Raw genomic sequence first — 27213 nt, forward strand, 5'->3', positions numbered from 1 at the left:
AAGGAGTGTGACTCATCCTGTGGCTTCTTCCTCTTCTCTAGGCCTTAGCTCCTGTAATGTTTGGAATATGTAGGATAGTAAAAATACTGTTTCTCTCCCTACCAACCATCTAGCCCTGGGGGCTAGGGAGGGATATGTCATGGTGGCCTATATGAAATGTACATTTATTCAAAGGAGATCTTACATTGGTTCAAATATAGGAGTTAGAAATAGACCACGGTTTGAGGAATTTTTTCCAGGATAAAATTTGTTTTTTAATCTGGGTTTTGTTTTAAAAATAAATAACTTCAGAGGGAAAGAAACAGAGAAACAACAATGTGAGAGAGACACATCGATTGGTTGCCTCCTGCATGACCCCAACTGGGGCCAGGGATTGAACCTGCAATCCAGGTACGTGCCCATGACAGAAATCGAACCCATGACCCTTCAGTCCATAGGCTGATGCTCTAACAACTGAGCCAAACCAGCCAGGGCAAGAATGCTAACTTTTAAATATGAAATAATAATATAATCAGAAACCTACCATTTCCAATTTTCAAAGCAATAATTGAATTAAATATCATGAATGGATGATACCTAAAACCCTTGGCTGTTGGGATCATGATATTTACACAGTCTTAAAATAATACCTCAAAATTGCATATTAATTTCCAAGGAGAAAAAAATTACACAGAGAGATCTGATGGTACCTTCCAGTTTAGCATTATCCATAATGAGACAAACTGACATTGTGTGTGCATCTTCATGTTATTTGATAAGAAGTACAAAGCATCACTATGTACTTTTCATGATGTAGCAGTCAGACTAGTCCAGAATTTGGAATAGGCTATGATCAAGAATTCCATGTCGAAATCAAGACAAATGGGATCTGGGATTATGGGTAGGGTGAGGACATTGTTCCGAATTTAAAGAGACATAACCAAATGCCATTCTTGAATTTGATTGGATCCTACATGGAAAAAGCTTAAAAATTTTGTGATACATTTTGGTGATAATTGAGGGAAATTGGATTATGACCTCTATGTGACATGCTGTTATTGACTTGATATTAAAGTTCTTCAAGTCTAATAATTGGTTATATAGGAGAATATCCTATTCCTATGAGATAAAACTGAAGGAATTAAGGATGTAGTGTCATGATGTCTGCAAGTTATTTTCAAGTGGTTTAGTTAGAAAAAAATTGTGTGTATAGGGAAAGATAAATATAACAAAATGTTAACAATTGTTGAATCTTAAGTGACAGGTGTATTCATTGTACTATTTTAATTTTTTCTCTGGGTTTAAATATTCAAAATAAAAATGAAGGGAAGTAAACATCTTGTTTTGAGTGACTCAACATGTACAAGCTTGAAATTTTCTAGGTGAGCTTTCAGGAAATAGTATTAATGATCAATTCTTTTGAATGATCTGATACTCTACAATGTTAGAATTGGAGGAATCTTAAAGATTATCTTGTGTAGTCCCTTATTTATATAGATGGGGAAATTAGTCCAACAGTAATTGAATCACTTATTGTAATCAAAATGTAAGCCAGTAGTAGAGTTTGGACAATGAATTCAGCTCTCCTGTTTTCCAGGACATTGCTTTTCCCAATATACTGTGTTTTACCTCTCCCAAAGGACTTTTTAGGAGGTAAAAGTTGAATTAAGGAAAACACAATACCATTTTCTTCATTGTATATCTTCAGTTTATGTTCCCCATTTTGACAGTATTCTCAGACTGTGTTTGATCTATCTGTCTCTAGGAAAGGAATTTAGTCAAAGACTTATGCTACCTTTGATAATTGCTCTTCTAGAAATTTTTTTTCTAGAAATTTTTTTATATGGTTTGGGCGATGTATTTTTGGTCACTTATGTTTATTATCCTCCAGTTTAAGCTATGAAGAAGGACATCCCTCACTCTCTGAAACAAATCTTCAGAGACAGACTTTTGCAGCCTCTCATCAGCTTCCTGGATATCCTACCACACCTCAGCCAACCGGTAAAAATTTTCTTGTGAGATATAACATGAATCTGGACACATTTAGTGAATAAGAAGAAAAATCAGTTTTCAGATGGGTTATGAATGTATGTGCAGGACATAACAGTGTCATGGGAAATTTTTTACTGAAAATGAGATTAAAAGCTTTCTCTTTTATTGATAAGGAATATCTATATAATTAATTAGTTGGGATATCTTTTCATGCATTTTTATAGATTTTAAATTATAACTATGCTTGGTCAAATTAATATTTGTTTGCTATTTTAAAATAAAACAGTTTAGGGTTGTAGAACTTTTGGCCTCAAATTTCAGAGATTCCTTTTTAAAATATGATCAGGAATATAATTTTATATTAATAATATTTTTACTTTGGGATATATTTTATCTTCTATGTAGGTCTTTCTGGAAGTTTTGATACTGGTGTGAACAGTGCCAGCACTAACACTAAGGAATCTTCAGTAATGAACTTTCTCTCTTCTGTTGAATCTCGAACAGCTCCGGCTGCTTCTTCAGGAACTACTCTTTTACCACAATTCAGGGCTCCATCCTGGCAGACAGGTGATTCTTTGTTTTCAGAATTTTTAAGTCTTGTAAAAATATACTTTGTATGGCCTTGTCATGGTAGTGTGGCTGAGAGTGAAGTTAATTATTGATTTTGCAGTGAACTTTAAAACCTGGAATTTTTCACAATTTTAAGGTGGATAATAAATTTATAATTCAATAAAGTGTTACTAGCAGAAATTCAGTTTTAACACTCTGATAAAATCCAACAAGTTAAAGAAGGTAGATAGTCATTAAATCATTAAAGATAAACCCTAGAAATAAAGTTTTTATCTGGCAATTTAAGTACAATTGACCCTTGAAAAGCATGGGTGTTTAGGGGTGCGTTGACCCCCTGTACAATTGAAAATTCACATACAACTTTTTTTTTTTATCCTTCCCCAAGGACATTTTTGCATAGAGCAAGAGGGAGAGAGAGGAAGAGAGAGAGAGAACCATCAATGTGAGAGACACATCAAGTGGTTGCCACTCATATGACCCCAGGGACAAATTGCAACCGAGGTATGTGCCCTCAGCGGGAACCGAACCCAGGTCTCTCGACTGCGGGCTGCTCTAACCATTGAGCAAAACTGGCCAGGGCTAACTTTTTTTTAAGAAAATAAAATTTACTTTTTTTTTTTCCAATTACAGTTCACATTGAATATTATTTTATATTATTTACTTTCAGTTGTACAGCGTCATGGTTAGACATTTATATAATTTGCAAAGTGATCCCGATAATTCTAGTACTCACCTGGCATCATACATAGTTATTACAATACTGACTATATTCCCTATGTTGCATATAACTTTTGACTCCCCTACAACTTAACTTCTAATAGCCTACTATTGACTAGAAGCCTTACCAATAAGAGAAACAGTTGATTAACACATTTTATATGTTATACATATTATGTACTGTATTCTTAAAATAGAGAAAATGTTACCAAGAAAATCATAAGGAAAAGAAAGTACATGTACAGTATGTATGCATGTATGTATGTATGTATTTTATTGTTGTTAATCCTCCTCATGGAGGATACTTTTCCATTGAAGGGGGGAGAGGCATGGGAGAAAGAGAAACATCCATGTGAGAAAGACAAATCAATTGGTTCCCGCCCGCGTGCTGGGTGATCAGGGCAGGAATCAAACCTGCACCCCTGGTATGTGCCCTTGACCAGGAATCAAACCCAAGAACCCCTTAGTGAGTGGGTTGACATTAACCACTGATCCACACTGGCCAGAGCTTTATGCATTTTTTAATTTTATTTTTCAACTGTTTCTCACCCACAATTATTTGTATGTATTTTTATTTTTTGTAGGATGGCAGGAAGGTTAGTTTTTAAGGTTTTATTTTAAAGAATAAAAAATGTTAAGGCATATTTGAAAGGTATTTGTAAATGATAGCTATTTGAAATAATATTTTATCATTCTGATGTGAATTCCATTAGTAGAGCTTCTCAATATGTCTCAGCAGTTTTTTTTCTGCTTCCAAGGAGATAATTAATGTTTTAGTGTGAAATAAAGCAACATTAAAAACACAATAGCTTTGTTTTTTGCTTTCTGGAATAATTTTACATTATACATATTCAGTTAGACTTTCTGTTTTGGTTCCTATGGTTATATTATTTTAACCATTAATTATAAGTGTTATTTATTCTTTTAAGTATAACTAGATATTTTCTGTCCTTGTAATAGTAATACTTTTTTGACATTCATTGGAAAGAAATGAGAAAATATTTTTGTAAGGGCTAGATCTGTTTTCCCCCATTTTTCCAAAGTAAAAAAAAATTTTTAATGGAAGCTCACATGTAAACAATACAAGGCTGTATAAAATGGAAAGTGATAGTTTCTAACAACAGTCCCATTTTTTAAAGAAGATTTAACAGTTTGGTATTTATTCTTTTCTGATATCTTTGTATATCAAAACATATATAGCCCTGGCCGGTTTGGCTCAGCGGTTAGAGCGTCAGCCTGCGGTCCGGAGAGACCCGGGTTCGGTTCCCGCTAAGGGCATGTACCTCGGTTGCAGTTTGTCCCCGGCCCTGGTTGGGTCGTGCGGGTGGCAGCCACTCGATGTGTCCCTTTCACGTTGATGTTTCTCTCTCTCTCTCTCTTCCTCTCTCTCCCTCCCACTCTATCTGTGCAAAAAATGGAAAAATGTCCTCGTATGAGTATAAAAAAAAAAAAAAAAAAAAAAAAAAAACATATATATCCACCTAATCAATGTTTATAGCAACAGTATTAGGATATGCCATCATTATTTGATCAATCCCCTGTTGATGGTCATTTAGGTTGTTTCTGTTCATTATATACAATAACTATAGTGAATATCTTATACAAATGTCTTTGTGTCCACTTATTTCCATAGGATAAATTTCTAGAAGTGGAATTTTTGGATCACAAGAGCATACACTTTTTTACTTTAGTTGTATAGGGCTAGAATACTGTCTTGAAATGTTAACAGTCTCTTCTTGATAGTATTTTATTAATTAATTTCTAATTAGCCTTTTATGATAAACAAGCATCTATTATTACTGAGAATTGTCTATAGGAAGTCAAAACTTGAAATGCAAGAGATTTTTTAAGTGCATATATTTTTACAAAAGAAACTGCAGTATTAACCTTACTGTAATTGTGAGATTTATTTATCATGTTAAACTTAGGCAGTTTAGTTTCAGTTTTATGTTATGAATATTTGGCTTGTCCATTGGTATTTTTTGCATTGGATAAATTAATCACTAGAGAGTATGTAAATTTTTAGGTTTTTTTTTTTTTTTTTTTTTAATTTTTATTGATTGATTTGAGAGAGAAACATTGATTTGTTGTCCCACTTATTTATGCATTTGTTAGTTGCTTCTTGTATGTGCCCTGACTAGGGATCGAACTCACAACCTTGGCATATTGTGACAATGCTCTTACCAACTGAGCTACCCAGCCAGTGATCGTTTTTACTGGTTTCTTTTTTTTTTTCTGTGGTACGTGCCCCTAGCAGGAACTGAACCCGGGACTCTCTGGTCCGTAGGCCAATGCTCAACTGCTGAGCCAAACTGGCCAGGGCTTTACTGGTTTCTTAATTGGCCTTATCTAAAAATATTATACTGACATTTATATATATACTGATATTTATGTAACAGTTATAGGTATGAGTTGCCGATACCTGTAATTTTGTTTCTGCTCTAAGAAAGCTAATGATTTTGAAATGTAATTTTCAGAATTTATCTATAGAATTTGTCAGTCTTATAGAAGTTTTGATGGATTGAAGGTTATATGTTATATTAGTATCTACTATGAAAACATACATATTTGTGCAGTAATTGCATAAATATCTTTATGTTTTCTCTTCATAGGTATGCATTCCTCAGCAGCAACTGAGCTGTTTGTTACTGGACCTTTGCCAACCACTGGAACACTTCCACCTTCTGCCCTCTCTGCTTATCAACATCCTACCACCTTTAGCAATAGAAACTTTGCTACCACCTCACCTTTGGTGCTTCAGGATTCAACTTTTAACACTACATCAAATGGAATTTTAAATCCTCATGACCCTTTGCTACAAATCAAAACTTCCCAGGGAACTGTTCCGACTGCTTTGGCATTTGAGCGCCTGGGCAGTTCTGTGTTAAGTAACAGCATACCACCTCAGTCCTCAACATATCGCTCAGCTCAAGAGTCTGCACCCCATCTTTTACAGCCTCAGTTCAGTTTGTTGCCTTCAGCACTTGGGGGAACCCAGCAAACTCCTCAAGCCTACAGTTCAACTCTCTTTACTAATTCTACTGCTTCCATTGAAAGAGCTCTTCTTCGAGAATGTAGTGTTATTAAACACCATCAGCGGCCTTCAGGTACCCAGTCTATTCAGGCACAACTGACTGGTTCACAGCATTCCTTACATAGTTATTTATCAAATGCAAGTGTAGTTAATTTTCAGGAAACAAACAGGCAGTCTTCTTTATCCTGTAGCCCAATTGGAGAATCCACTCAGGTGAGCAATGGAGGATTGCAGCAGAAGACCTCCCAGGTCTCAGTGGAACTTGCTCAGTCTTACTCATCTGCAATTCCATCATCAGGGTATCCTCCTTCCTCTACAACAGTAAAAAGCTGTTCTACAAAACAACCACTCACATCAACTAAGACCCCAAAACCTCAAAGTATAATTCCTCTTGTGCAAACACTAAGCTATTCCAAACCGTCACATAATCAGAGTTCTATAATATCGGGTCAAGCACAAATTTATTCTACAGCGCAACTACCAAGCCTTTTATCAGTTAGTCAATCCCAAAATTATGGTTTAGTACAGCCACATAATGTGCCATCTATTGTTCATTCACAGGTTTATAGGTCCAGCAAAGTTGAAAAGTTGCCATCCTTATATAAAACATTGACTTTTTCTGGCTCATCTCAGACTATAACTTCTGAAAATCAAACACTTAATTATTCTTCTAATCAGCAAGAGATGTTATCCTCAGTTACAAATGAGAATTATACTGCCCAAACAAGAGATCTATCTTCAGTTAGCCAGTCTCAAAGTTATTCATCTGGTCATTCTCAGGGTTTATCACCAGTTAACCAGACACAGGTTAATTATTCATCTCAATCACAAGTTTTGTCAGTTGTTAGTCCTTCAGAAAGCTATGCGTCAGGGCAGTCCCTAACATTAACAGCTCCTTCTCTTTCTTACTCTTCCGCCTCTCGGGCTCAGAGTTTGCCAGATTCTAGCACAACCCAGAATTATATTTCTATGCATTCTTCCCAAAATGCTCAAGCTCACGGGTCATCATCTCCCCAGTCTCAAAAGTTTTTGCCTGCCATCCAATCATCATCTTTTACATCCTCTACTCATTGTCAGACTTTACAGAATAACATGCCTTCCCCTGATCCAAAGTCTTATGCTGAAAGAAAACTTGACTCAAATGTGTATACATCTTCAAAGCAAGATGATTTTCCAATGCAAGAATTACAGGTATTACAGCCACAAGTATCTCTTGAGTCATCAACCCAAAGGCTATCTGATGGGGAAATTAATGTTCAAGAATCAGCTTATAAGGTATCAAAGGCAGATGACAGATATTCTCAGAGTGTAATCAGAAGTAATTCCCATCTTGAAGATCAAGTTGTTGGGATTACTCTACAAGGTTCAAAAAAAGAAGAAAGTATCGTTGGTTCAGTGGCACAACTTAACCAACAAATTGGCCAAGTCAGTAATGCAGCAACCCTTGATATTAAGAAGGCAACTAATTTAATGCAAACTCCACAAATAAGGTTGAATACTAAAAACTTAAACCAGCAGCACTCTCTTTTACATAAGGTACATGAAGCCAAAGTCCAGGAGCAACATGATCAAATAATTAACGCCTCATCTCAGATTCAAATTCCAAATCATACTTTAGGGCATGGCCATCAGGCATCTCTTCCTAATACACAGATCCTTTTAGATTCTACCTGTGATTTACAAATTCTTCAGCAGTCAATACTACAGGCAGGTTTAGGACAAGTGAAGGCGTCTCTACAGCGTGTTCCAAGTCCTCAACAAATAGTACATCCTTTTCTTCAAATGGATGGTCATATTATTCAGAGCAATGGTGATCATTCTCAGCAGCAACTCCATACCCAAAATTCTGAAATTATGAAAATGGACCTGTCTGAGTCTTCAAAACCTTTACAACAACATCTAACAACAAAGGGTCATTTTAGTGAAACAAATCAACATGATTCAAAGAATCATTTTGTTTCCCTTGGATCAATATGTTTCCCAGAGGCAATGCTTCTCAGTGATGAAAGACATATTTTATCAAATGTGGATGATATCTTAGCAGCTACAGCAGCAGCTTGTGGGGTTACACCTTCTGATTTTTCCAAGTCAACTTCAAATGAAACCATTTCAACTGTTGAAGATGGTAATTCTAAATCTCATTTTCAGCAGTCATTAGATGTTGGGCATGTGAGTTCAGATTTTAGCTCAATAACAGTAGGAAAGCCACAGAATATAAATGATATTTCCTTAAATGGCAGTCAGGTTACAGTAAACCTTTCACCAGTACCTACCCTTCAGTCAAAAATGACTCTTGATCATCAGCATATTGAGACACCTGGTCAAAATAAAGCATCTAAACTAACTTCACCAGTGGTTGGACCAAATCATGAAGTCCAGGAGCAAAGTTCTGGCCCATTCAAGAAACAGTCTGTTACCAATCATGAATCTGAAGATGATTGTGAGGTTCCTGTTGGTAGTTCATTAAATAATAACAGAAACCAAGAGTTTGTTTCTAGCAGTAGAAGTATGAGTGGGGAGAGTGCTACATCGGAGAGTGAATTCACCTTAGGGGGTGATGACAGTGGTGTGTCAGTTAACCCAGCTAGGAATGCACTTGCACTCTTGGCCATGGCCCAACCTGGGGAGGCAATCAGTGTCAAGATTGAAGAAGAAAGCCAAGATTTAATGCATTTTAACCTTCAAAAGAAAAAAACGAAAGGAAAAGGTCAAACTAAAGAAGAAGACAACAGTAATCAGAAACAGCTGAAAAGACCTGTCCAAGGCAAACGCCAGAACCCAAGGGGAACAGATACATATTTACCATATACTCCTCCTCCCTCAGAAGGCTGCCATGATGTTTATCAGCATCAGGAAAAAATGAGACAGAAGATCAAAGAAGTAGAGGAAAAACAGCCAGAAGTCAAAACAGGATTTATTGCCTCTTTCTTAGATTTTCTGAAATCTGGGCCCAAGCAGCAGTTTTCCACTCTTGCTGTACGAATGCCTAACAGGACTAGACGACCAGGGACCCAGATTGTTCGTACATTTTGTCCCCCACCATTTCCAAAGACTTCATCTACAACGCCCACACCCTTAGTATCTGAAACGGGGGGTAACAGTCCATCAGAAAAAGTTGATAATGAACTCAAAAACTTAGAACATGTATCTTCATTTTCTTCTGATGAAGATGATCCTGGAGTATGCAGTCATGATATTTATAAAAGTGCCGCTACTACCTTAACTACTTTGGATGCTTCTTCTGATAAAAAAAAGAAAACAGGTAAAATTTTAAAATTTAGATTCATAAGTATGGCTTTCCACTATTATTTTTGTGGCTGTAAGACTGATTTTTAAGCTTTCTTCACTTGAAGCAGGTCTGCAAATAAATTTTCAGGACAAAATGCATAGGTAGGTATCTTAGGGGCTTATTTATTTATTTTTGTACATGCCCCTAGGGGGAACTGAACCCGGGACACTCTGGTCCGCAGGCCAACGCTCTAACCACTGAGCAAAACCGGCCAGAGCTGGACTTATTTTTTTTAATGTTCCTTGGCTGTAGGAAAGGTCTGGGTTTTTGGTGGAGTAGTTCTGTTTTTCTTCCTGGCTTTTTGCCACATGCAACCTAACTTTTGCATGGTATGCTATCCAGACTTGTCTAAGCTGAGACATTTTAAGGTGGCTTATGGATATAAGGCATTGTATTAGGGGCCCTATTGTAGTATAAACTGACATATTTTCTTGGTAGGCCAATTTTACCTGAATATTAAACAGTTTAGTATTAAATATGGTTACATTATATGCAGCATGTACATTAATATAAGATAAAATTTTCTGCTGGCTCCAGACTATATGTCCAAATCTTTGGGTATGTGTTTCACTTTACTCTGTAGTTAAGGGAACATTTAGAAGAACTGTTTTGACAAGTACTGCCTTATATAAATAATTGACAAGTATAAATGTTACTATTTTATGAATATATTAAGACAAAATATTTAAAACAAAATAGCTACCCACCTCTGTGCCAGGAACTAGTAGCAATGGTGGGAGATAAGCATCATTACGTCCAGTATATAGATAATATAACAGAGTAAATGAATTGCCCAGATTTAAATGAATTGCCCACAACTAGTAAGTGGCAGGGCTGGAATCTGAACTCAAATTTGCCTGGTTCTAGAGCTTAGCTCTTTTGTATAAACAGAGTGGTGCTTCAAGAGTTAAACTTTTTTTTTTTTGGTATGTGCCCCTAGCAGGAACTGAACCCGGACTCTCTGGTCCACAGGCCAATGCTCCAACCGGGGAGCCAAATCGGCCAGGGCTAAGCTTTGTTTTGTGATGTATTTCTTAGCTTCTTTTTGGACTTGAGACTACCTTTAACTACTAAAGTAATATGAAACAAATGGAATCCCAAATAATCTATTAGCATAACTATCTGCTAGTATATTTCTAAAGAATTCTTATTTTGTTATGCAGGGAAATAGCATAATGGAGAGCCAGTGTGCCAAAGACATTAAGGGTGTAGCTAATCCTAATAAGATTTTACACTCCTATCCCAATTCAGAATGCTTTGCAATTACTATTGTAATTCCCTCTTGCAGTCCTAGAACAGACCTTTTGTAATTTTGTTCTAAAATATGTGTTGAAAATAGTTTCTTCCAGATAACTGTTATTATCTCATTTTTAGTTAAAATCATCATCAAACCAATCCTTACTAATAGGTTTTTGAAATTCTCTTTACCATTTCCATTGCTACCTCACCTGCGAGAACTAATCCCTTGCTGGGATTATTGCAACAGACTTCTCATTAGAATGCTTTCCACCAGTCTCTACACCAGTCCATCCTCCACATTTCAAATTTATCTTTATTAAAAAAGGAAAACATGGTTATTTTTCTGCTTTGAAATACTCGGTGCTTAATGGGGAAAAAAGACAAATATGTAAAAATTCTCCTTTTCTACATAGTACTCTTTTGCCCCACTCTCCACTTTCCTTCTTCTGTGACAACTGAATTTCTCATTGTTCTTGGACCTGTGAGCTCCTTCACAACTGTGAGTCTTTGAATGGGTTTTCCTCGACCGCCTCTCCATTTTTTTAGCCCAGCACACACTTAGTTATCTTTGAAGACCATCTTCAAAGTCACTTTGTGGAAGTTACTCTAAGCAGAATTAGTGTTCCTGTCCTGTAAATTACCACAGCCCTTAAATAACTCTGAAGGGCAGAAGTTTTAAATTGTGATGACGTCAAATTTATCCATTTTTTCTTTTATGATTTATGTTTTTTGCCTAACCAATGGTTATAAAATTTTCCTCCTATTTTCTTCTAGAAGTTTGAAAGTGTTTCATTTTACATTTAAGTATGTGATCCACCCCCTTTTTTTTTTTTTTAAACCTCACCCAAGGATATTTTTCCATTGGTCTTTAGAGTGGGAGGGAGAGAAGGAGGAAGGAGAGAGAGAAACATCTACATGAGAGAGACACATAGCTTGGCTGCCTCCCACATGATCCCAACCAGGGCTGGGGATCAAACCTGCAACCGAGGCATGTGCCCTTGACTGGGAATCAAACCCGTGACACTTCAGTCCATGGGCTGACTGACGTTCTAATTGCTGAGCAAAACTGGCTAGGTCTGTGGTCTTTTTTGATTTTATTATTGTACAAGATGTGAGGTATAGGTTGAAGGTAACTTTTTTACATATAGAGGTCCAGCTTTTCCAGTACCATTTGTTGAAAAGACAATCCTTTCTCCATTGATTGTTTTTGTACCTTTGTCAAAATCAGTTGGTCATATTTACATTAATCTATTTCTGGACTAAGTTCTGTTATACTGACCTGTGTGTTTATGTTTTCACCAATACCACATTGCTGTAGCTTTACGGTTAGGCAGTGAGAGTCCTCCAAGTTTGCCTCTTTCTAAATTGTTTTGCCTATTTTAGTTCCTTTCCATTTCCATATAAATTTTCATATCAGCTGTTGGCATCTGCAAAAACTCCTGCCAGGATTTTTATTTAAAAAAAAAACACATTTTTTTGCCCTGGCCAATTTGGTTCAGCAGTTAGAGCGTTGGCCCACGGACCAGAGAGGTCCAGGTTCGGTTCCCGCTGAGGGCACGTACCTTGGTTGAAGTTTGTCCCCAGCCCCGGTTGGGGTTGTGTGGGTGGCAACAACTCGATGTGTCTCTTTCACGTCGATGTTTCTCTCTCTTCCTTCCTCTCTCCCTCCCGCTCTATCTGAAGAGAAATGCAAAAAATGTCCTTGGGTGAGGATTAAAAAAATAATAATTTTTGTTGTTATTCCTCACCCAAGGATATTTCTCCATTGATTTTTAGATAACATTTGTTGGTAGATCATAGAAATACAGTTGACTTTTATATGTTGATTTTAAATCCTGCATATGTATACAATTTATTTATTCTAGGATCTTTTTCCTTTTAGAGTCCATAGGATTTTCTGTGTAGAAAATGATGGCATCTGCAAATATAGTTTTATTTTTCCTTTTCCAATCTTATGCCTTTTTCATTCCTGTCAGTATACAGACTAGGGTTTCCTATACAATGTTGAATGAGAATGGTAAGTTTGGACATCCCGATCATGTTCTTAATTTTTTGGGGAAAGAAATCAATCTCACCATTAAGTATGATGTTATCTGTACATTTTTTGTAGATGTCTTTTAAAGAAGTTCCTTACGTTTCTTAAATTATTGGCAATTTTTATAATGAATGGAAGTTGAATTTTGTCAAGTGCTTTTTCATCTTTTGAAATGATCATGCAATTTTTAAAAAAAAATTTTTTCTTTATTGATTTTAGAGAGGAAGGGAGAGGGAGAGAGAGATGGAAACATCAGTGAGAGAGAACATCGACTGGCCACCTCCTGCATGCCTCCCACTAGGGATTTGGCCCACAACCTGGGCATGTGCCCTGACTGGGAATCGAACTGGCAACCTCTTGGTGTATGGGTTGACTCTCAACCACTGAGCCACACTGGCCGGGCTTTTTAAAAAATTGTTATTTACTGATTTGAGAGAGGGGGGAAGGTGGGGAGAGAGAAACATTGATTTGTTGTTCCACTTATTTATGCATTTATTTGTTGGTGCTTGTATGTGCCCTGACCAGGGATTATTGAACCCATAGCCTTAGTGTATCAGGACGATGCTCTAAACAACTGAGCTTCCAAGCAGGGCCTCATGTAATTTTCTTATTTAGTCTGTCAATATGGTGGATTATATTCATTTTAAAATATATATGTGGCCTTGCATTCCCAGGATAAACCCAACTGACTTTGATATATTACTTCACATTAATGGATTCAATTTTCTAATTTTTTTTGCATTTGTGATTACAATGGATATTAGTATGTAGTTTTGTTTTTATAATACCTTTGTCTGGTTTGGGTATCTGGTTATTGTTAAATTCATTAGTGAATTGGGAAGTGTTCCCTTCTTTTGTATTTAAAAAAATTTTTTCTTTTTTTGATTTTAGAGAGAAAGAAAGGGAGAGGGAGAGAGAGATAGAAACATCGATGAGGGAGAACATCACATTGATTGGCCGCCTCCATGTATGCCCCTCACTGGGGATTTGGCCCACAACCAGGTATGTGCCCTGTCCTGGAATCAAACTGGCGACCTTTTGGAGCATGGGTCGATGCTCAACCACTAAGCCAGATCAGCTGGGCTCTTTTGTATTTTCTGTAAAAGATTTGGTAGTAGTATTTCTTCCACAAATGTATGGTTGAATTTGCTAGTGTAACCATCTAGACCTGGATATTTCTTTGTCAGAAAGTTTTTTCTTTTGTTTTTTTGTAAATTTTATTTATTTTTGTTACAGATGCCCCCCCCAAGCATTGTTGTCTATGTCCATTGGTTACGCATACATGCATATAAGTTCTTTGGTTTATCTTATCCTTCTCCCCTGCCCCCCTTCTCTAAGGTTTGTCAGTCTGAACCGTATTCCTTTATATGTCTCTGGGTCTGTTTTGTTCATCAACTTATTTTGTTCATTATATTCCACAGATAAGTGAGATCATGTGGTATTTGTCTTTCTCTGATTGGCTTATTTCGCTTAGCATAATACTCTCCAGGTCCCTCCAGGTTGTCTCAAAGGATAAGAGATCTCTCTTTCTTACAGCCTCATAGTGTTCCGTTGTGTATATGTACCACAGCTTTTTTATCCACTCATCCTGATGGACATTTGAGCTGTTTCCAGATCTTAGCAATTGTAAATAGTGTTGCTATGAACAGGGGTACATATATTTTTTCTGGTGTTTCAGGCTTAGGGTATATTCCTAGGAGTGGGATCACTGGGTCAAATGGCAGTTCAATTTTTAACTTTGAGGAAACACCATACTATTTTCCATAGTGGCTGCACCAGTCTGCTTTCCCACCAGCAGTGTACTAGAGTCCCCTTTTCTCCACACCCTTGCCAGCACATGTTGTTTGATAATTTGTTGATGGCAGCCATTCTGGCAGGTGTGAGGTAATAACTCATAGTTGTTTTAATTTGCATCTCTCTGATGATTGGTGACATATGATGATTTTTTCATAAGTTTTCTTGGCCATTTGTATGTCCTTTTTGAAGAGGTGTCTATTTTGAAGAGGTGTCTGCCCATTTTTAAACTTGGTTCTTTGTCTTCCTTTTGTTGAGTTGTATGATTACTCTCCATATTTTGGAAATTAACCCCTTATCTGATGTATCATTGGCAGTTATGTTCTCCCATATAGTGGGTTCCCTTTCCATTTTGATGGTTGTTTCTTTTGCTGTGCAGAAGCTTTTTAGTTTGTTGTAGTCCCGTGTTTTAATTTTTTCCTTTATTTCTTTTGCCTTAGGAGTTGTATCTGAAAATTCTGCTGCATGTGATGTCTGAAATTTTGTTGCCTACATTTTCTTCTAGGATTTTTATGGATTTACAAGTCACATTTTAGTCTTTTATCCATTTTAAGTTTATTCTTGTGTATGGTGTAAGTTGGTGGTCTAGTTTCATTTTTTTGCATGTAGCTGTTTTCCCATATCAGAAAGTTTAATTATGAATTCAGTTGATTTATTAATGCTGAACCTTTCTCTTTTTTCCTTTATTATTTTAGAGAGAGAGAGAAAGGGAGAGCAAAACATTGATGAGAGAGAACATCAACTGGCCGCCTCTTGCATGCTTCCCACTGCGGATTTGGCCCACAACCTGGGCATGTGCCCTGACCAAGAATTGAACCAGCGACCTCTCTGTGCATGGGTCATTGTTCAACCACTGAGCCACACTGGCCCGGCTAATGAGTCTTTTCAAGAAGCCAGTGTACTTTCTTTTTCTTGGTCCAGTTATCATTTTACTCAGTGTACTCACTTTTTCTTAATTTCTGCTTTTATCAGTTCTTTTTTCTCTTTCTGCCCTGGACTCAATTTAATATTCTCTCTTTGGCTTCTTGAGTTTAATACTTAGTTAATTTTTATATTTGCTTGCTTTATAATTAATGGCATTAAAGTGTAAGTTTTCTTCTTTGCCCCACTCTGGCTCTATCCCTCTGGTTTCAATTTGTAATGCTTTCGCTGTTCTTTCTAAATGATTTGTCATTACAGTTTTCATTTCCTTTTGAACCCCCAAGTTATTAAGAACGGTCTTTTTTTGCTTATTTCCTAGTAGGTTTCAGTGTTTGTTGTTTTGGTATTCTTTTATTACTAATTTGTAGCCCTGTTGTATTGTGATCAAGGATATAGTGGCTTAAATAATGTCTGCATTTTTTTAATGTATGGAAATTTTATTAGCTTGATAAACGGTCAGTTTTCAAAAATTCCATGAGTGACAAGTGATAATAGATTTCATTTGGTAATATTGTTTAAATCCTTTATATGTTTATTTTTTGTTTAATAAATGACATTAGGTTATATAAGAAAATGTATATGTATATGTTGGAGGTAAATGACAGGTCTAGAATTTGCCTTTAAGTATCCCAGCAAATATTTAATGTGTGATGATGGATAGACAGATGAAAGAAGTATACCAAAATGTTCGTGGCACTGGGTTATAGTACATGAGGGTTTGTTTTCTCTACTTTTTTGTGTATTCAAAATTTTCAATAATAATAAAGTTGTTTTTTTTAAGTCTTCCCTATCCTTATTTCTTTTTAGATTGCTTGATCTGTTGATTCCTGGGAAAGAATGTTAAAGTTTCCAACTATGTTTAATTATCTATCTAATATTGTTTACTCGATATGTTTTGAACTTATGTAATCAGGTGCATAAAATTTTACTACAGTTAAATTTTCTTTTATCATAATAAAAATCGTTTTCCCGTTTAATTTTCCATTTCTGTTTTTAATATTGCCATACTAATTTTATTGTTGTTAGCATATTTAGTGTATTTTTCCATATCTATTTTCTTTCTTTTAGAACAGTTTTTCTTATGAAATAAAACTCAAATGTGGATGACACATAAAAATTTCCATAATTTTGAAAATGCAGACATTATTTAAGCCATATTCTTTGATCACAATGCAGTAATTTCATAAAAGAATAGTAGAAAGAAAAAAGAAAAGTATAAAGAAATAAAAATATGTTATTTTAAATCTTCTAAATAACTTGTCATAACTTCTAAACAACTCATGGCTTAGAAGGGAAACCAGAACTGAAATGACAAACCACTTAGAAAGGACAGTGGAGCCCAGCCAGTGTGGCTCAGTTGGTTGAGCATCATCCCATGCACCAAGAGGTTGGTGGTTCAGTTCCTGGTCAGGGCACATGCCTGAGTTGTGGGCTCGATCCCCAGTAGGGGATGTGCACGAGGCAGCCAATAAATGTTTCTCTCTCATAGATATTCCCCTCTCTCTCTCTAAAAATCAATACGAACATATTTTTTAAAAAGAAAGGACAGTGGAGTATTATATTTTAAAGCCAATGGGATGTGCTAAGAATGTGGGGCAGAGAAAACTTCTGATGTTAAATGCTACACATTAGAAAGCAAGAAAGTACAAAAATACATTGGGTATTAAATTAAACCCAGCTGTCCTGCCTGTGTGGCTCAGTGTGACTCAGTGGATTGAGTGTCGTTCAATTCCTGGTCTGGGCTCAGGCCCAGGTTGTGGGCTTGATCCCTAGTAGGGGACTGGAAGCAGTCGATAGATGTTTTTCTCTCCCTCCTTTTCCCTTCCTTTCTCTTTAATAAATCAATTTTAAAAACATTTTAAAAATTAACCAACTCATAACATCTAGAATTAAGTACTCTAGAATTAAGTACTATCTGAGTTGGATGGTAATTACTTCCTTGATTTTCTTCTATAATTTTACCACTTGTATATGCATCCCTAGACACAGTGTTTTTGTTTTAGCTTGTTTTTAAACTTCATATAGAGGGCATCATATAGTATTGATACACTTTTCTCTCTACTAATTTGGAAGTTATACAGTCTTTTAAAAAAATATTTTGCTTGCTCTGGCCAGTGTGGCTTAGTTGATGGGCATTGTCCTGTGTACCAAAAGGTTGCTGGTTTGATTCCCAGTTAGGGCACATGCTCAGGTTTCTGGCTCAATCTCTGATTGGGGGCGATATTCTGCTCTTACATTGATATTTCTCTCTCCTTCACCCTTACTCTCTACAAATCAATAAGAATATATATTACTAAATTTGCTTAATTTTCCCTGGCCGGTTTGGCTCAGTGGTTGGAGCGTCGGCCTTGTAGACCAGAGAGTCCCGGGTTTGGTTCCCGCTAGGGGCATGTACCAAAAAAAAATTTGCTTAACTTTTTAAATTTTTTAAATTTTCTACATTTATCTTCAGACAGAGTGGAAAGGGGAGAGAAAGAGAGAGAAACATCGATATGAGAGAAACATACCGACTGGCTGCCACCCGCATGACCCCAACTAGGGCCGGGACGAACCACAACCGAAGTACATGCCCTTGGTCAGAATCAAACTTGTGACTCCCTGGTCTGCTGGCTGATGCTCTAACCACTGAGCCAAACCGACCAGGACAAATTTGCTTAACTTTTAATTATGGAAATTTTCAAACATAAACAAAAGAACAAATATTGATATAATTAAGCCAATTTATGCATCACTGTTTCAATAATATGTGGTCAGTCTTGTTTGAGTCCTATCTTTTCCTACCCTCCCGCCCCCTGATTATTTTGAGGAAATATTTCTGTTCTTTTCCTATTTATAAGAAGAATTACAATATGTATTTTCGGCTTCCATGTACTGTCTAGTTTTCTGATATTCAACAGGACATCATTAATAATTTTTAAATAGTATTTGTTTATGTTTACTTATATATTTACCATGTTGCCCATCATTCTTTCTTGCACCCTATATCTTCTCTTTGAGAATACATTACTTATGACTAAAGCTTGTCTTTGCCAATTTCCTTCTCTGAGGGTCTGCTGGTGGCAGTGCCTCTGTTTTTGTTCATAGATAGCTATGTGATTTGTTTTGCCATATTAGAAAGTATTTTCAAAATTCAGTGACATTGCTGCAATAAAGTTCCTTTTATTCTTTCATTCATCCATTATTTATACAAACAAGGTTTCTCAGTTCTTATGTCAATAAAAATGAAGGACAAACAAAATTGTTTGTAAAACCAATCTCAGTAATATTCACCTATGGATCCATAAGTTTTAAAATGCCACACCCACCCAAAAAAAGCATTCTTTTTATACTTAATTATTTTTACATTTACATATTTTTTACATTAAATTTGGAAAACACTGAGATCTTCTGTGTCATATAATATTAGAAATGTTTAATATATTGCCCTGGCTGGTTTGGCTCAGCGGTTAGAGCATCAGCCTGTGGTCCAGAGAGACCTGGGTTCAGTTCCCACTAAGGGCACATACCTGGGTTGCAGTTTGTCCCCGGCCCTGGTTGGGTCATGCGGGTGGCAGCCACTCGATGTGTACCTTTCACATTGATGTTTCTCTCCCTCTCTCCCTCCCACTCTATCTTAACAAAAAATGAAAACATGCCCTCGGGTGAGAATTTAAAAAACAGAAAAGTTTAATATTTAGAGCCTTCTGGTCAAAAGACATTAAAAATCAGTTTCCGTTTATACACTTTTTTGAGGCAGAAAAGTATGATAGTATATTTATTTCTTTGTGTATTTATTTTTTATCCTCACCTGAGAACGTATTTGCATTTATCTTGAGATAGAGTGGGAGGAAGAAAGAGAGAGAAACATCGATGTGAGAGAGACACGCAGAGTGGTTGCCACGCAACCAAGGTAGGTGCCCTTAGCAGGAACTGAACCTGGGCCTCTCTGGTCCATGGGCCAGCACTCTAACTGCTGAGCCAAACCGGCCAGGGCAAATGATAATGTATTTAAAGTAGCATAAAAATATATTTCATTAGAGTAAAGTTCTATAGTATGGGTTCCTAACATAATTAGATTATTTTCCTCTGTTATTTAGATCTCCTTGACATAAACTGTATATGTTCAAGATGTACAGCATAATGACTTAATGATTAGACTGTTCATCTGCATTTCCTCAATAGGCCTTTCCTTGATTTGGTGGAATCATATAAATATACGAGGATAGTTTTACTATGGGGTACACAACAGGTAGGCTGGTTGATAACAACTGCTGACCCCTCCCGGCCCCTCCTCTCCCTAGTTGCCAGGTACTTTACGTACACTTATTTCACTTGCCAGTCTGCTTTTCCAATCTTGTCTGCATTTCATAAGTCTGGATTTACCTCAGCCTCTGCCTTCCCTCTCAACCCGTTCACTTCTGTGGGCAAATAGAGTTCACTTTCTTCAGTGATCAGCTTCTGTGTATGAGCCTGTGATCAAATACCCCTGTGGCCTAGGGCTCAGTGTAAGCAAGGGAGTCACTGGCCTTCCTGGGTTGTTTTTGTTTTTGTTTTTTATCCTTACCCAAGGACATTTTCACATTTATCTTCAGAACAAATGGGAGGGAGAGAGGAAGGAAGACAGAGAAACATGAGACATGAGAGAGACATCGACTGGTTGCCACCCACACAACCCCAACCTGGGCCGGGGGCAAACTGCAACTGAGGTACGTGCCCTTAGCAGGAACTGAACCCCGGTCTCTGGTCCGCGGGCCGACACTCTTAAGCTCTGAGCCAAATAGGCCAGGACTGGCCTTCCTGTTTTTATGTACTTCAATTCATCATCATCATTCAAAATTACCACTGGAATGCTGCATTCTCTTTATATTTGTTTCTCAACCTTGAGTTCCTCTATCAGCTCTAGCCTTCAAAGTACTTTTTAAATAGTTTTGTTACATTATAATACATATGCCATAACATTCACCCATTTAAAGTGTACAATTCATTGATTCTATAGAGTTGTCCAACCGTGGCCAGTCACATTTACATCAGTCAACAAGAAACCCATTATCTATCAATACCCACACCTACAAGCAGCCATTGGTAATGACTAATCTACTTTATATATTTGCACTTTTTTAGACATTTAATGTGAAAGAAATCCTATGATATTTGACCTTTTGCAATTGGCTTCTTTTTAAAAGAATTTTTTTATAATTTTTAAAAATCCGTACCCAAGGATATTTTTCTATTTATCTTCAGATAGAGTGGGAGGGAGGGGGAGAAAGAGACATCGACTGCCTGTCTCCCGAACGACCCTGACCAGGGCCAGTGATGAACCGCAACCAAGATACGTACTCCTGACTGGAATCGAACCCAGGACTCATTGATCCATGGGCCAGGGCTCTACCACTGAGACAAACTGGCGAGGGGTGCAACTGGCTTTCATTTGGCATGTTTTCAAGGTTTATTCATGTTGTAGCATGTATCAGTACTTCATTACTTTTTATTCTCTAATAAGGTGGATATACCACATTTTGTGTATCCGTTCGTTGAAGGAATTTTTTCCACTTTTGGGCTATTATGAATAATGCTATGAACATTCATGTATAAGTATTTGTGTGGAGGCTTTTATTCTTTTATCCTCACCCAAGAACATTTTTCCATTTTTTGTTCAGACAGAGTAGGAGGGGGAGAGAGAGAGAGAAAAACGTTGACGTGAAAGGGACACATTGAGTGGTTGCCACCCGCACCACCCAACCAGGGCCGGGGACAAACTGCAACTGAGGTACGTGCCCTTAGTGAGAACCAAACCTGGGTCTCTCTGGAATCACAGGCCAACACTCTAACCGCTGAGCCAAACTGGCTAGGGCTGTATGGAGGTATTTTATTTCTCTAGAAAGTAGGAGTCAAAAGTGTAGTTTCTTGGTCATGTGATAACTTCATGCTTAACATTTTGAGGATGGCCAAACTGTTTTCCAAACTGGCTGTATCATTGTACATTCCCTTTAGCAATGTACAAGGGTCCCAGTTTCTCTACATACTTCCTAACACAGTCTGTATTTTTAATTATAGTTATCCTAATAGGTATGAAGTATTTATCTAATGAAGTTGTATGGATCTAATGATTAGTAATGTTGAACAGCCATTTGTGTACATGTTGACAATTTTTATATCTTTAGACAAATGTCTATTCAGATCCCTTTTTTAAATTCTGTTATTATTGAGGTATGAGAGTTCTTTTTTTTTCAATCCTCATCTGAGGACATTCTTCCATTTTTCTGCCCAGATAGAGTGAGGAGGGAGAGAGAGAGAGAAACATCGACGTGAAAGGGACACATCGAGTCGTTGCCACCTGCACGACCCAACCAGGGCCAGGGACAAACTGCAACCGAGGTACGTGCCCTTAGCGGAAACCGAACCCAGGTCTCTCTGGACCGCAGGCCAACGCTCTGCCGCTAAGCCAAACCGGACAGGACTATAAGAGTTCTTTATATATTCTGGATCCACATCTCTGGTAAATACATGATTTTTAAACATTGTTTCCCATTCTGTGGGTTTTCTTCCCACTTTTTTTTTTTTTTTTTAAATCCTCACCAAGGATATGTTTGTATTGATTTTTAGAGAGAGGAAGGGAGGGAGAGAGAAACATTGATCAGTTGCCTCCCATAAGCTTCCCGACTAGGGATCAAACACACAATCATTTGCTATATGGGATGATGCTTCAGCCAACTGAGCTACCTGACCAGGGTTCTTTCCACTTTCTTGATGGTATGAATTGCAGCACAACTTTTACATTTTGATAAAATCCAATTTACTTTTTTCTTTTGTCACTTGTAAGGTCAATGATTTACACCTATTTCCTCTGAGTTTTATAATTTTCGCTTTCACATTTAGGTCTGTGATCCATTTTCAGTTAATTTTTGTATTTGTTATAAAGTAGTGATCCAACTTGTTTGTATGTAGCTATCCAGTTGTCCCAGCACCAGTTGTTAAAAAGACTATTCATTTTTCCCCCATTGAATGGTTTTCGGTGGGTTCGAGTCTGGTCAAGGGCATGTACCTCAGTTGCGGTTCCTGGCCCTGGTCGGGGTCGTGCAAGAGGCAGCCAGTTGATGTGTCTCTCACATTGATGTTTCTCTCTCCCCCTCTCTCCCACTTTATCTGAAGATAAATAGAAAAATATCCTTGGGTGAAGATTAAAAAAAAGAAGAAAATTATTTGACCATAAATATAAGAGTTTATTTCTGGACTTTCATTCTACCCTGTTGATTCATATGTCTATCTTTATTCTACCATCACACTGTCTTAATTACTATAGCTTTATAGTAAGTTTTGAAATTTCAGAAAGGTGTCTGTCAACTTTGTTCTTTAATTTTTTTTTTTTTTTTTTTTATCCTCACCCGAGGACATTTTTCTATTTTTTGTTCAGGTAGAGCAGGAGGGAGAGAGAGGAAGAGAGAGAGAGAGAGAAACATCAATGTGAAGGGACACATTGAGTGGCTGCCACCCTCACGACCAACCAGGGCCGGGGACAAACTGCAACTGAGGTACGTGCCCTTAGCGGGAACTGAACCTGGGTCTCTCTGTACCGCAGGGCGACGCTCCAACCGCTGAGCCAAACCGGCCAGGGCTGTTCTTTAATTATTTTGGCTATTCTGGGTTTTTTGCATTTCCATATGAATTTTAGGATCAGTTTGTCAATTTGTACAACAAATGCAGGTAGGATTTTTATAGGGTTTGTCCTGCCTCTGTAAATTAATTTGGGTAGTATTGCAGTCTTTACAGTGTTGAGTCTTCTGATCCATCAACCTGAAATATTTTTCCACTTAGACTTTTAATTCTTTCAGCAATGTTTATAGTTTTCAGAGTGTAAACTTTGCACTTCTTTTGTTAAATTTATTCTTATGTATTTTCTTCTTTGCTATTGTAAATGGAATTGTGTTCCTAAATTCATTTTTGGATGACTCATTGCAACTGTGTAGAAGTACAGTTGATAGTTATATACTCATCTTGTACCCTGTAAAGTTGCTGTATTTACTTACTTATTTATTTATTTAATTTTAAATCCTCATCCAAGGGAAGAGAGAGAAACATTGATGTGAGAGAGACACATCGATTGGTTGCTTCCTGCATGACCCTGATCAGAGCCAGGGACTGAACCGCAACTGAGGTACGTGCCCTTGACTGGAATTGAACCCACAGCTCTTCAGTCTGCAGGCTGACACTCTAGCCACTGAACCAAACCGGCCAGGGCTGAATTTATTTAATTAGAATGGTTTTTTAGTGGATTCCTTATGATTTTTTAAACTTTTGTTTCTTTATTGATTTTTAGAGAGAGGAAGGAAGAGGGAGAGAGTCAGAGAAACATTGGTGAGAGAGAACATCAACTGGCCGCCTCCTGCATGCCCCCACTGGAGATTTGTCCCACAACCTGGGTATGTACCCTAACCGGGAATCGAACGAGTGACCTCTTGGTGCATGGGTCAGTGCTTAACCACTGTGCCACACTGGCTGGGCCCCGTATGATTTTTATGTAGAAGATCATGTCATCTGCAAATAGAGATACAGACTCCCTCAGATACTGCAGGTTCAGTTCCAGACCATCACAGGAAAGTGAATTTCACAATAAAGTGGGTCACATGAATTTTTTTGTTTCCCAGAGCATATAAAAGTTATGTTTATGCTACACTGTAGTCTTTTAAGTGTGCATTAACATTATGCTTAAAAACAATGTAATTACCTTAATTAAAACGTACTTGCTAAAAAATGCTGCATTGATTGACTCTTGGTCTTTTACCAACAATCTTTATAGCATGCAATGCTGTTTGGTAGCATTTTGTCCATAGTAGAACTTCTTTTCAAATTGTAGTCATTCTTCTCAAACCCTGCCATGACCTTATCAACTTAAGTTTACGTAACATTCTAAATCCTTTGTTGTCATTTCAGTCATCTTTATAGCATTTTCACCAGGAAAAGATTCCATCATAAGAAACTATATTCTTGGCTCATATATAAGAAGCAACTCCTCATTGTTAAAGTTATTTATCATGAGATTGCAGTAAGTCAGTCATGTCTTCAGGCTCTGCTTCTAATTCTCTTGATATTTCTACCATATATGCAGTTACTTACTCCACTGAAGATTAACCCCTAAAAGTCATCCATGAGGGTTGGGAGCAACTTCTTCCAAACTCCTGTCAATGTTGATATTTTCACCTCTTCTCACGAATCATGAATGTTTTTAATAACATCTAAAATGGGGGGTTTTTTTCCAGAAGGTTTTCAATTTACTTTGCCTAGACCCTTGAGAGGAATTACTATCAATGGCAGCTATCGCCTTATGAAATATATTCCTTAAATAGTAAGTCTGAAAGTCAAAATTACTCCTTGATCCATGGAATGTAGAATGGATGTTGTGTTGGTAGGCATGGAAACATTAACCTTGTAATTCTCCATCAGAGCTCTTGGGTGACGAGTTACACTGTCATTGGGCAGTATATTTTGAAAGGAGTCTTTTTTTCTGAGCTATAAGTCTCAATAGTGGGCTTAAAATATTCAGTAAATTATGTTGTGAACAGATGGGCTGTCATCTAGCCTTAATTCCATTTATACAGCACAGGCAGAGTAGGTTTAGCACAACTCTTAAGGGCCCTAGGATTTTCAGGATGGTAAATGAGCACTGGCTTCAACTTAAAGTCACCAGGTGCATTAGACCCTAAAAAGAGAGTTAGCCTGTCCTTTGAAGATTTGAAGCCAGGCATTAACTTACCCTCTCTAGGAGGTCCTAGATGGCATCTTTTTCCAATAGAGAAGGCTGTTTCAACATTGAAAATCTGTTGGTTAGTATAGCCACCTTCGTTAATTATCTTTGCTATATCTTCTGGGTAACTTGCTGTAGCTTCTACATCAGCACATACAATTTCCACTTGTACTTTTATGTTATGGAGATAGCTTCTTTCCTTAAACATCATGAACAGCCTCTGGTAGCTTCAAACTTTTCTTCTGCAGCTTCCTTACATCTCTCATCCTTTATAGAATTAGAGAGAGTTAGGGCCTTGCTATGGAATTTGTGGCTGGGATGACCTTCTATCCAAACCACTAAAATTTTCTTCTATCAGCAATAAGGCTGTTTTGCTTTATCATTTGTGTGTTTACTGGAGTAGCACTTTTTTTTTTTTTAATCCTCTCCCAAGGATATTTTTCCATTTATCTTCAGATAGAGTGGGAGGAGGAGACAGAGAGAAACATCAATGTGAGAGAGACACATCTATTGGTTGCCTCCTGCACAACCCTGACCGGGGCTGGGGATCCAACCGCAAGCGAGGCATGTGCCCTTGACCGAATCAAACCCATGATACTTCGGTCCCCAGGCCGACACTTGAACAGCTAAGCCAAAACAGCCAGGGCTGGAATAGCACTTTTTAATGTCCTTCAAGAACTTTTCTTTTGCATTCACAACTGCTTGGCATAAGAGGCCTAGCTTTCAGCCTGTCTCAGCTTTTGACAAGAGAGGGAGAGAGAAATAAAAAGTTTGGAATATTGAGAGAATTACTAGACACAGAAACATGCAGAAAGCAAATGCTGTTGAAAAAGTGGTGTCAGTAGATTTGCTTTACTCAGGGTTGCCACAAACCTTCCATTTATAAAATGCAATACCTGTGAAGCGCAAACAAGCCAAGAACTATAAAATGAGGTATGCCTGTAATTTTATTTCTCCAGACATCCTTAGGAAGAAGCATCTAGTTTTTACCATTAAGTGTGATATTAGCTGTGGGTTTTTTTATAAATAGATGCCCTTTATCAGGTTGAAGAAGTTTCCTTCTATTTTTAGGTTGTGAGTTTTCTATCATTAAAGTGTTTATTCATCATACTGGTTTTTGCCAAATGCGTTTTCTGTGCCCATTGAGATGATCCTGTGGTTTCTGTCCTTTGTTATAGTAATATGATTGATTGATTGATTTTCAGATGTTAAATTAAGTATACATTCCTAGAATAAAACCCATTGGGGTCACTTTTTTATATAGTTGGTGGATTTTCTCATTTTGTTGAAGATTTCGGAGTTTATGTTCATAAGGGATACTCGTCTAGTTTTTTCATTACATTTTTGTCTGTTAGGTATTGGAATAATACTAGTCTTATAAAATTAGTTTCACCCTAGCTCAGTGGTTAGAGCATTGGCACAAGGACTGAAGAGTCTTGGATTCGATTTCTGGTCAAGGGCATGGCATGTACCTCGGTTGTAGGTTTTTTTGTTTGTTTGTTTTGGTTTTTGGTTTTTTTTTTGGTACGTGCCCCTATTGGAAGTGGACCTGGGACTCTCTGGTCCACAGGTCAACGCTCCAAGCACTGAACCAAACCGGCCAGGACAGGTTTGATCCCTGGCCCCCATTGAGGTCATGTGGGAGGCAACCAACTGATGTGCCTCTCACATTGATGTTTCTCTCTCTTCCTCTCCCTTCCTCCCTCCCACTGTCTAAAATCAATGAAAAAAATCCTCGGGTGAGGATTGTTTTTTAAAATTAGTTTGGAAGTATTTCCTCCTTTATTTTGGAGTTTATGATGGATTGATTGGTATTAATTATCATTAAATTGTTGGGAGAACCCACCTGTGAATCCATTTAGGCCTGTGCTTATCTTTGTGGGATGTTTTTAAACTTTTTATTCTCTGTTATTGGTCTATTCCAC

At 37.3% G+C, this 27213-nt stretch overlaps 1 protein-coding gene across 9 annotated transcripts in view; it reads left to right on the plus strand.

Annotated features, from left to right (window-relative positions):
- Positions 1–27213, plus strand: part of QSER1 (glutamine and serine rich 1) — a 63302-nt gene that overhangs the window by 14662 nt on the left and 21427 nt on the right. For 7 of the 9 annotated variants that reach the window (XR_004959211.1, XR_004959212.1, XM_036258104.1 and 4 more), the window contains exons 2-4: positions 1871–1980; positions 2377–2538; positions 5871–9554. Coding sequence is in view for 7 of the 9 variants with exons in the window: in XM_036258104.1 (XP_036113997.1) it covers positions 1871–1980; positions 2377–2538; positions 5871–9554 (3956 nt within the window). In the remaining 2 variants the exon portion in view is untranslated. Of the gene's footprint in view, positions 1–351; positions 391–1870; positions 1981–2376; positions 2539–5870; positions 9555–27213 lie in introns of those variants that run through there. The other 2 variants (XM_036258110.1, XM_036258111.1) reach the window with 2 other exon arrangements.

The sequence above is a fragment of the Molossus molossus genome, unplaced genomic scaffold, assembly GCF_014108415.1.
Source record: "Molossus molossus isolate mMolMol1 unplaced genomic scaffold, mMolMol1.p scaffold_m16_p_13, whole genome shotgun sequence".
Classification (NCBI taxonomy): Eukaryota; Metazoa; Chordata; class Mammalia; order Chiroptera; family Molossidae; genus Molossus; species Molossus molossus.